The sequence below is a fragment of the Oculina patagonica genome, unplaced genomic scaffold (genome assembly GCF_052425735.1).
Source record: "Oculina patagonica isolate OP01 unplaced genomic scaffold, crgOcupat unplaced412, whole genome shotgun sequence".
NCBI classification, from domain to species: Eukaryota; Metazoa; Cnidaria; class Anthozoa; order Scleractinia; family Oculinidae; genus Oculina; species Oculina patagonica.
Window position 1 is genome coordinate 1 of NW_027558269.1, and position 12,169 is coordinate 12,169.

A 12,169-nucleotide genomic window follows, 5' to 3' on the forward strand; every position below is an offset into this window, starting at 1 on the left:
TCAGGGTTCTCCCTAGTTTTCAGCACAGCAGGTAAGAAAACTTTTTAAACCGGTAAAGAAATTCCGGTAAATCCCAGCCGTTTTCTAGTCTACCTACATGAAACAGAATGTTGTCCAAATGCTGATCGAATTTTATTTCATGACAACGTTATTATGGCCTTGCAGACCTCTTTCACCTGCTATACAGCCTAAGAAAAATTGCATAAAATCTTCTGTTGTTTTAAGGAGATACATTCGCTGTCGCTTACATGACGTAATACTTAAAAAATCGGCGGTCCTGTTTCCTCTTTGCCACAAATTGCTGCAGCTCTTTTTTTCTTTGCTTCGAATACTCAGCACTCACGACAGCGTTGTTACAAAGTTGTATTCTGAGTGCTTCTTTTAACCTGTCATCTTGATTTTGTTTTAAACGCTTACGAACTTATGAGAAGAATTTGACATCAAAAGCTGCCTTTGTCTTCACCACGCGTCAGCTACGATCAACTAAGCAATCAACTATTCTCTGCATTTTGCATGTTTTTGAAAACTAAACTATTATATGTAAGTAATATTTCTCACTTCTGGAATTATTTTTACCTCTTTGCCTTTGTAATTGTTTTTATTTTCAATGGACAAAGTGAAAGGACAGCAAGGATTGCTGCCGCTTCATTGTGGAATCGATCGTGGAAACTGTGCAACAACAGATGTGCACTTGCCGCGAAGTGAGAAACACCTGCAAAACTTGCTCTTCCCTAGATATTAGCCCTCATAGATTCGGAAAGCGAAGGGAAAAAAGAATATTGAATACTAGCACAAATTCGTAAATGAATATTGCATCCCGTTGAAGCCCTGAATTTTTTTTTTTTTTTTTTTTTTTTTTCAGGCTTCTTTATTCCAATTGCTTAAATTGGAAATTCACTGCGACGATCATTTATCACTCTCGAATATTGCATTTGTCGCTGTTTATTTTCAATCTGTTATTTTATATTTTCAATCACTTCGAAGGTGAAACGAGTGGTGTTACTTTGTTAGTTACCTGATGAATTTACACGATATCTTAGCGATTCTAGGCGGTAAAGAGTCGTGTTACAAGCGGTAAATTTTACCGGTTACCGCCTGATAAGGAGAACACTGTATGATGGCATCTATAAGATTCAGTAGACAGAAATTTCTAATTCTATGAAATACAGGGCTGCTGTGAGCAAGAGACCGTTTGACACACTACAATATAACGCAATCTACTGTTGTTCCGGAGCAAATCTATGAAGAAAATGTATTATTAACTTTGCATCCTTGGCCTGGGCATTCATAACTACTGTATTTATTTGAATTCCATCAGATCCTAACTATGCTATTTAGACAATCACCAACATTGCTTCTTAGGTATAAAAAATGTACACTACAATTTGATAACAGTCTTTGTCACGCACAAGGTGTCGGCTACTTTTATTTACGTTGAGTTTTTGACAAATTCAAAATTATGTTAGACCCTTTGTGAAACGTCATCGCTTCTGCATGCACTGCATGCCGTTTATTTTACTCATGTATTGTAGCAGGACAGAGCCTTAGGTCCTTATTAACATTTTGGACACCCACTTTTCAAAATTGTGAGACATTAAGTAGGTTCAAAGGCTGGCTGGGTTCTCTATTCTGTGTTCTAAGGCAAGATATGCATCTCTCACAGTTCCTCTGTCCATCCAGATGTATAAATGGGTACTGGCAATTTGGATGCTGTGGGTAACCCTGCAATGGACTAACATCCCATCCAGGGAGGAGTAGAAATACTCCAGAACAATTGATGTTACAGGACCCTGCCCCCCCCCCCCCCCCCCTGCTCTACCAACTATGACATGTATGCATGAGTAAGTTAAGTTCAGTACAAACCTTAGAGGAAGGATAATACATCAGCCATCTCTCCAAGTGTTGTGCATATAACCCAGGCAACAAACACCGCTGACCAAGAGCTTTGATGTCTTTTTCCTCCGAGGAGCTGCCACTTGTCATAACCTTGTAGAATGGATTCAGGGCTGCTGAGACACCATGGCTTTTCATGTGCTAAGGAAACAATTAAGTTATCATTCCAAAAAAATCATAAACAAGATTATTTTTATGGTGATCAAATCCACCATTATTTGAAAATGTGGCACACCTGGATTAAAGAAGAAACTACAAACTGATAACTAGTTAATGTGAAACGTAACAACTGCTACAAAAATTCAAAGTATGTAAACTCAAGGTTCTTTATCTTGATCAAATCTGGGGACAGTTTACTGTAGATGTTCCTGAAATCATAGCAATGATATCACACAGTACCACATGAAAGTACTGCTCAGTAGATTTCCTTTGAATGGTAACACACTAGGGTTTCATCCACAGACTTAAAAGTTAGAACCACCTTGTACAGCATAATAAACAGTACCACATGAAAGAACTGCTCAATAGCTTTCATTTGAATGGTCAGACACAAGGGTTTCATCCAAAGAGTGAAAAGTGAGAACCACCTTGTTTATAATTAGCATGAATATAATTAAACAGTACCACATGAAAATACTGCGCGACAGCTCTCATTTGAATGGTCACACACTAGGGTTTCATCCACAGACTTGAAATTTAAAACTACCATGTACAGCACAATAAACAATACCACATTAAAGTACTGCTCAGTTGCTTTCATTTGAATGGTGAAAAACTAGGGGATTATCTACAAACACACCTCATCTACAACTACATCCTTTCTATACCTGTAAATTTACAACTATTACGCCAAAATTAAAAACCACATACCTGATACCAAGAATATGCTCTCTTCACTGGATTCACCAAGATTGTGATGATCTTGGCATCTGGCAGCAGCGCGTGAGCTCGCATGGGAGTATTTTTAGCATCAAAGTAATTAGCGCTCTTTTCAAACAAGACCATGTTGCTGTAGTTACTAACATCAGGAAAGAAGTCCATGTACCTATCACAAGAACCCGTAAAACACACTTTTAACTCTTTCAGTCCAAATCTTGAACTATCAATTTTTTTGATCAAGGCATTAAACTTGAGTTTCATGCAACATTTACAATCTGAGTTCTAGTAATGATCTCAAATAGCAGAGGCGGCGGAGCGGTTTGGAACTTGGGGGGGGGGGGGGGGAGGGCTAAGACTATCCCAAAAATTTGCAGCAGGTTTTCATATTTGGAGCAATATTTTTATTTTCTGACTGAAGATTTCCGAAGATTCTCTGATTGTTGTTCCAAGGCCATACGAACGTTTCCAATCATTTTTCGAACTTTTCCGAAGATAAACAAAGTTTTCCAAAGACATCCAAGTAAGTTTCGAAGATGTTTGAACTCACTCAGGAGACAGAATTAATAACCTGACAAACCAATTTTATGCTGCACTTGCGATATTTTTGGCACCAAAACATGGGCGGGGGCTGACCTCCCCCCCCCCCCCCCTGCTCCGCCGCCTATGAATAGAATCTTACTCACCAGTCCAAACCCCGGACATAATTGCGACCATTGAAGAACTGGACCTCTTCATATGTGCTAACACTCTGCTCGTTGCTCATGATATCAGGATGCATCTTGAGAAACGTGTACAAAGCTGTTGTGCCTGTCTTCTGGGGACCAACTACAAGGAACGATGGCAGCTTTTTACAGTTCTTCTGTTTTGACCAGATCTCTTTGTGTCGTGGGTCTAAACAAGGATTCTGCCAAAAAAGAAAATTAAACAAATAACAGATTCATAACCCTAATGGTTTTTGTCTGTTAACTTAACATTAATATGTTGGCCACCCGGGGGGGCACTCCCTATATTGGCCTATATGGGGAGGCTCCGCCCGAAAGGGGTACCTTTTTCATGCTTCAGGTATATAAAAGGGTAGGAATTTCGCAAGCTAAGGTATATAAAAGGGTAGGGATATCGCTCATTAAGGTATTTAAAAAGGCCTTTAATTAAAATATTTCGAACAGACGCACCTTATGGAGGTATCATTTAAATTTGTTAAGCGCTTCTTAAAAATGGCATCAAGACTTCCTGTTTTTGGCATTTGTCCTGTCTTTACGGTATATGAAAAGGGTTCCTTTTTTCAGTAAAAGGTATACGAAAGGGGTGCCTTTTCTGTCAAAATGGTATATAAAAGGGTAAGGGGTTGGTCTTCGGGGCGGAGCCTCCCCGTACAAAACGCTTTTGAGTAGCCCCCCCGGGGTTGGCCAGAAGTGTGGATGACCTGTGTCTCAGATAATATAACATGGTTGTACAGTTTAGCCAAGGACACAAAATTAATATTTATACAGTTGTCCTCATTCAGTGATCAGGATGTTGAAAGCATATGTTAGCCAGGTAATAAAACAAACATTCTTGGATACTAAAGTTAAAGGCAACACCCTTCCAAAGGACTCCCACATGAAAGGAATGGGGATGCTTGTAGTAAAATGAAATTAAACTTCTAAAGAGCCGATCTGGGTGTGGCTCAAGCATTTTGTGACAACTAAAAGATACTATTTTTAATGCCTGATGGTCTAGTCAGACTGCCAAGACAGTATGAAAGCTTTTTTTCATTTCTTCACATGCGACCCTAAATGAGACCTCCATGGCTAAAAATATAAGCGTTCTGTCTGGACACCCTAACAGAAACCAAAATCTGTATTTAAAACCCCTGAGCAAGATGATGAGCATCCCTGTCCCTTTCAAATGCGAGTCCCCCAAGTACTCACTGTAATATTTATGGATCAAACTTCTTATCTCTGGTTATCTTTCTAAAAGCATTAGACTAAGCAGCATTCAAGTTGTCCAGTTTCTTCTGCAAACAAGACGCTTTCTACACTGCTAATCCTAGCAGTATGGAGGATGCCTGTCACATATGTACCTAGTAAAATGGCTAAGTTTACCAAGAGTCTCTCGTAGCTCAGCAATTAGAGCATTCGACCTGTGTGTGGAAGTTCATGAGTTTGACTCCTGTCGGGAACCCAGATGTTTCTTAGTCCCATGCTCACGACAATAGAAAATTACATCTTTTTCATTGACAATGCTGTTTCAAATTTTGAGAACTGTTACACAAGGACGTTTGAAGACAACAGCAGGAATTCAAGGGGTTGTCAAGACTGTAGAGACTGTGATACAATGACAAGTGTCCAAACACACTTTTATAGTGCTTCAAGCTCAGTACTTTTCAGAAGTCGCTAGTCTGCAAGCAGGCTCACCTTTGGCTCACACGCACGAAGTCAGTAAGCAACATGAGCTGGCGGGAAGTGAGCCTGTTCTGATCTCTGTGAATTTGTCATTTCGACTTTGCAAAGCAAAGTAAAAACCATTGGCCAAAAAGCAAGACAGGTGACTGAGAAAAACTGTCAATATAAAAATAACGTTTGAGGAGAAGGGATAAGAAAAAAATGTTTTCAACTTTTTAACTATTTTTAAGCCTTGTAAATATTTATTTTAATGATAAATGGTAAAAGTACTTTGATAGCGCATTTCCCAAAGCTCAATGCGCTTCACATTTTAAAAAAATAGGCTTCACATTTTAAAATTTAGCTTGCTTATCATCATATTACTGCGGTCTCCCAGGTGGATTAAAACTTTACAGAGGTCACTGATCAGAGCAGGCTCACTTTCTCGTTAGGGTCCCACTGGCTCACTTTACTCACTAAGAAGTCACCTTTTGGCAATCACCTTTGTGAAATGTCACCAAATTTAAAATTTTGGTCATCCAAATGAAAGTGTTTTTAAAGCAGGACACCCCATGTCACTTTTCATGAAGGGAATACTGTTAGAAATCATAAGCCTAATTGAAATCACTCGAAAAATGTTCCAATGCAGTTATTTTTGTTTGAGTTCACAAGCTTTTTGTTGAGCTGTCTTACTGTGCCTTTCAACAACCTGCAAACTCTGCTCAAGTCAACGATTACATTTTTCGTTGCTGTCAATCATCTAAGGGGACCTTTCAGGAAACAGACATTCACTTCAACTGGTTCAATAGGTCACTTCAATTGTGATTGGTAGAATTTGATCCATTTTGTTTGTTTCTGTTTTCAAAGGCTCATTGGCTTTGTCATAATTATGATTGATGGTCTAAGCATCAAAAATGAAATCGTTAGTTGGGTTTTGAACATCAGAGTTTGTGTGTTATTGACAGGTGCAGTAATGAGCATTTCAGAAAGTAAATAAATGGCAAAAGAAATAGAAAAGAAAACTTGACTAACCGATTGCAGAACCCTGTAATGGAATAACAACCCTCAAAGGGTCACCTTGTGTTAAGCACTGAGTGTGCCCTTAATTAAAGATTGAGCATTTCACCCTGCCAACCATAATCTGCAATGGGATTAAATGATTGGTTCACTGAGAAAAAGCATGTAAGGAGCTTCAAATTCAACGTAAAGATCTTGAATGGAAATAAGGAAAGAAGAAAAGGAAGGGAGAAAAAGGGAAGAATGGCAGAATGGAGAAAGGAAAGAAGAAGAGAAGAAAGGAGGGAGTAAGGGAAGGAAGGAAGGAAGGAAGGAAGGAAGGAAGGAAGGAAGGAAGGAAGGAAGGAAGGAAGGAAGGAAGGAAGGAAGGAAGGAAGGAAGGAAGGGAGGCAGGGAGGAAGGAAGGAAGGAAGGAAGGCAGGAAGGGAGGCAGGGAGGAAGGAAGGAAGGAAGGAAGGAAGGAAGGGAGGGAGGGAGGGAGGAAGGGAGGGAGGAAGGAAGGAAGGAAGGAAGGAAGGCAGGAAGGAAGGAAGGCAGGAAGGGAGGCAGGGGAGGAAGGAAGGAAGGAAGGAAGGAAGGAAGGAAGGAAGGAAGGAAGGAAGGAAGGAAGGAAGGAAGGAAGGAAGGAAGGCAGGAAGGGAGGCAGGGAGGCAGGGAGGAAGGAAGGAAGGAAGGAAGGAAGGAAGGAAGGAAGGAAGGAAGGGAGGCAGGAAGGAAGGAAGGAAGGAAGGAAGGAAGGAAGGAAGGCAGGAAGGCAGGAAGGCAGGCAGGGAGGAAGGAAGGAAGGAAGGAAGGAAGGAAGGAAGGCAGGAAGGGAGGCAGGGAGGAAGGAAGGAAGGAAGGAAGGAAGGAAGGAAGGGAGGGAGGGAGGAAGGAAGGAAGGAAGGGAGGAAGGAAGGAAGGAAGGAAGGAAGGAAGGGAGGCAGGGAGGAAGGAAGGAAGGAAGGAAGGAAGGAAGGAAGGAAGGAAGGAAGGAAGGAAGGAAGGAAGGAAGGAAGAAAGGAAGGCAGGAAGGCAGGAAGGGAGGAAGGGAGGAAGGAAGGAAGGAAGGAAGGAAGGAAGGAAGGAAGGAAGGAAGGAAGGAAGGCAGGGAGGCAGGGAGGCAGGAAGGAAGGAAGGAAGGAAGGAAGGAAGGAAGGAAGGAAGGCAGGCAGGCACAAAACTAACTAATGAATGAATGAATGAATGAATGAATGAATGAATGAAAGAAGACCATATACAAGACTTGTACAAAACATAAGGAACTGGTCATAAAGTGCAGGAGGGGGTGGGCCTTCACTTTTGTGCATGTAAAAAGGGGTGGGTCGACAAACGCCATTCAATACATTGGGGGTGGGTTATGAACAATTATGCACAAGTTTTATTAGCTGCATACAATATTTGACACTTAATGTAGCTAGATGGGTAGCAAGGCTCCCCACTGGCTCGCTTTGCTCACCAACTTGTTCACACAGCTTTGCCACTTGCGTGTCCCAAAGGTAAGCCTGCTCACAGGCTGTTTTAACAAGATTATTAACAAGAAATGTTACCACTTTACTCAAAAATTGTGCCAAGGAGTATGAACAACATTCAAATATTCAAATTCTGTACGGAGAACTGTCCTTAAATTGATAACTGCATCTTTTTTTAACTCCCCAACTCATGATGCGTCATATAACTGAGTGTTTTTGGAAAGTTTTCAGTTTGGAAACTTAGCATGACAAAGTTGCCAAATTTGGGGTGCATCTTATAACCTAGTACGCCTTATAACCAAGAAACTATTGTACGTCAACAAGGAATATTCATGAGAAAGACATAGCAAAAAGCAACAAAATGAATGCAATAACCTATAACACATTATTGCATATGATTACGATTTCAGTGATACAGACTAAATGTTGTTACCAAATTCTGTTCCCATGAGCCCGCGAGGCGAGAAATGTACATTCCATTTCGTTCGCCGTATTTGTGTCATTAATTGTCTATTTCGGAATTGGGGTTTAAACTATCGCAAACTTGTATAGCATTTTTTGTAAACACCTTTATTCAAATAGCAATTTTTGACATCCCTCTTTGACTTCTTTTCTGCCCAACAAGATGGTCTGGGCTTTGTTGCCATTAAGCCCATTACACTTTTCTGATTTGAATAAGCTTTGCCATTGGATGTAATTTAATTTACTTGAAGTTAGTGACGAGGATGGAAGTGACTCGGAGAATGATTAGATATTACTAATATAACAGCCTCATTACTCCAGAAGTGGAAGGCCATGTACAACATATTTGACCCATCATTTCTTTGGAAACTCTAAATAATACCATAAAATGGTAAGGAATTATAGATCGCATTATTATGATATGTTAGCCATTTTGTGTTTAGCACCCACTAAAGTAAGCAATTAGTACATATAGTAGTGCAATAGCAGCAAGTAAGTAGTGAAAGTTGTTTTAGGTAGAGGATACATGCAATGTAAAATTTAACTCTCTATTTGAAGTACCATGTGTAATGTAAGTGACGTAACATATTTTGGAGTTGATGTAATGTGAAAATAAAATTAATAAAATGCAAGGTTAATGGTGCTTTATTATTTATTGTTTAGTAAGGCGCCCCCTGGCAAGGGGATGAGGGAGTGGGTCACTGATTTTTGTGTTTGGATTCAAAGAGTGGGCTACATTTTTTGTGTTTACTGGGAAGCTAAAGCATGGGCTACTAAAACTGTGTCTACTAGAAATTTGATTTTTCCGGCCCACCCCCTCCTGCACTTTATGACCAGTCCCTTAGACAAGTATGAAGGTACAAAATAATTTCCTTGACTTTTCAAATAGATGTGCAGCCATTGCAAGGCAATGCAATAATGTTGCATGCTTGCCAGCCCCTCACAGTGGGAAAGAAAAACTGTGCTGTGAAATTAGTAAGAACACCATACAAAATACAAGGACTTTGGTCATGGACAAAAAATGTGTCTGACTGAAGCTACAAAAAAAAAGAAGGCAATACCTGCCAAACAGGTTCTATTTCTCCAGGGTACATCGCAAAGTATCTTTCAGCTAAGGCTACTGGGTGCTCAGAGCTCAGTTTTAGATTGGTCCAACACTGAAGATACTTGATCAGGCTGTCAAACACAAGTAATGCCAAGCGATCCGAGCCATAGTTTGAGAGGTGCGTCATAAAGATGGAGATCTATGAACAAGAAACATTAATAATCATTGTTATATAGCTGGAATGTCTTCCCCATCAGTGTGCGCTCTTATTGGCTGCTTCAAGGTCAAATGACATCTAACAAAAATACTGTTTCTTGCCAGAAAGGGGGGGGGTATGAGGGGGGTTATGAGGGGGTGACATTGCATTAATCTACCGGTATTATGTCAGAGGGTTACAGTGCACTGTTACCCATGAACATTGACAGATGACTGCCATTTTTTCCTTAAAGTCTTCATATATGGTGCTATGCAACAAATCACATAATGACTGGTTTTTGAAAAACCAGTTAACTTTTTGTTTCCCTTGAATCTCAATGTTTCCCTCAGCTCTACCTAGGGAAACATTGAGGCTCTTGGGAAACAAATTTAACTGTTCTCAAGACTAGTCATTTAGTGTATAATAAAGGTAACTTAGTTTAACAGTACATGGCTCAACAGGGTGACGTGTAAGATGGCGCTTAATTGTCGGGAAGCAGTAGTAGCAGTTAATTACTTTTAATTTGAACTCACAGGATTGTCGACAACAACTTGAAAAAGTTGACCCCCATGGATAGTGTCTTGTAACCACTTCTGTCCTCTGGGGTAGTCTTTCAGGAATAGAGTGTGGGTGTAAAGACCACATGTTTGCCGAGGAAGAACCTAAAATGGACAATATAAACACAGTAAGAACCGAAACATAAAACTGCACTGTCATCATCATCATCATCCATCATCATCAACATCATATGTCCTTTAAGCAGAAGGCAAAACATAAGGCCTCAATACAGCACTATGAGCAAAAATATCAGTAACGTTGTGCGCAGACAAAAATAATTTGCTGTAATTCCTGTGGGAGGCATATAGCACTACATGTGGTGTGCTAGACTCTAGGACAAGCAGTCTGGATTTGAGCCCCGGCCCAGGTCACAAAGTCTGCAAGGCTAAGTTTAAGAAGAAATGCCCTGGCCGGCCATTTAATCAACAAACTACATAAAAACATGTGACCCTCCATATGAAAAGGGGGCTTATCGTAACAGCGTTTCAAGAGCGTTTTTGTTTGAAACGCGTTTGAAACCCGTTTCAAATGCATTTGAAATTCGTTTCAAAGTGTTTGAAACGCGTTTCAAACAGTAGGCGTTTGAAACATGGTGAAACGCGTTTGCATGTGTTTGAAACGCCATGCTTAGATTATCATTACTGTTCAAGCATAATTTATTCAAAATGTGACAACGATTTCATCAAATTATACAGTGTGTACAGTAGCTGAGGAAATCAGAGAATGATGATGTTACAGCAGAAAAACTTTTCGATTTGAGTAACATTTTCTCCTCATCAATAAATCAGCGTGATGCACACTTGTGTTAATTGCAAGAGCTTGTCTGTGAATATTGCATTGTGTACAGTTGTACAGTGTATAAAATATACTTACATCGTATGTTTAATCCACATCACTTTGTGTCTGAGGCATGTTGAAAATATGTAACGCGTACGGTAAACAAACACATTCGCTGCACGCAAACTATATCACCACATATCCTGAAGCGTGTTTCTTGCTTTTGAACCATCTTGTCGCTTGTTAATTTCCTTGTAACTTGAAAAACCAAACTGAACAACACATTTAAACTGTCCGTTCGGTTAACCGATCATTTTAACTTTCAAATCTTGACCGCCAAATAAAGTAAACAAAGTATCAGGTTTTATACAGATCGTGTGCATTGTCACGTCTCACACATCAGGTTGTTTTCTGAAGACTTGAAATATATCGCATTTTATCGAGATAATTTCGGCAAATAAGCGATATATTTCACTAAACTATAGATTGTAAAACGAAAAACTTATGTATGAACAGTTTAGTTACATTTGAAACTGTTGCGTGTAAAGTTGAATAAATTCCACAATTAATCACGTGCGAACTCGTGTAGCCTGATGCTTCAAACCACAAGCGGGGCGCTTTGTACGTTCAACAGCGATCATTTGAAGTTTCCGAGGTTTCATGAATGGAGAATGGCAACGCACACAGGAGAAAAGAACACTGCAAATTTATGTTCCCTGTAAACACACTGCAATATAAATATTAGAAATTGTATCGATTGATCGATGAAAAATTTACTTTGGGATGCCAGATCCACGTTTTCGGCGAGTCGCATTCCTTCAAATGAAAATACAGTCGCCGCCGCTGAGTACTCGAGCGGCAAATGATTTAATTTTATACTCCTGTTAGTGAGAAGTAATACCAAACAGCTGGCTTTATCACACAGCGATTCTGCAGTTAACGAAAATTAAGACAGCTTATCAAAACTTCTGCGCTAGTGTTCAGTAAAATGAACGCTGCAATGTTATGTTATTTAGCAGCGCTCAGTAAAATGAGCGCTGCTAAATAACTGCCAAATGGCTGCCGCGGAAAATTATTTTGTGCAGTTAAATTGGAGCTAATCTACAGCTTTCGCTAAATTCTCCAGAATGTCTGCCATTTGAAAGCAAAAGGGCCGCAGAAAGGCTTCCAGTCCAGTCAAAAACAAACTTTTCGCCGAGCTTCCAACACGGGTAGACGTCATATTTTGTTTCGATTTGTTACCGGGATGTTCTGTCAAACCGTTCCAAAAATTACTACTGGGAAACTGTCATAAACAATGCTGTCTACCTCATACGTTCAGTAATAATTATGCACAAATAACTTGGCGTTTCAAACCCTATAAAATGCGTTTTCTGCATTTGAAACGCTCTAAATTCAAAAGGTGTTTGAAACGCGTTTGAAATCTGTTTGAAACTGTTTGAAACCCGTTTCAAATGCGTTTCAAACGCTGCGTTTAAACGCGTTTGAGAGAAATTACGTTAAGCCCCCTTTTCATATGGAGGGTCAC

The 12,169-nt window shown here is 40.0% G+C and overlaps 1 protein-coding gene across 1 annotated transcript; it reads right to left on the reverse strand.

Moving 5' to 3' along the window:
• Positions 1 to 1,606: 1,606 nt before the first annotated feature.
• On the reverse strand, positions 1,607 to 9,968 carry LOC144640695 (bifunctional heparan sulfate N-deacetylase/N-sulfotransferase-like; the record flags this gene model as incomplete). Its single annotated transcript, XM_078499779.1, has 5 exons — positions 1,607 to 2,034; positions 2,764 to 2,938; positions 3,456 to 3,676; positions 9,127 to 9,309; positions 9,840 to 9,968. Coding segments are annotated over 5 exons (927 nt in total), but the record flags the coding sequence as incomplete, so codon positions are not given.
• Between the last annotated feature and the right edge of the window lie 2,201 nt (positions 9,969 to 12,169).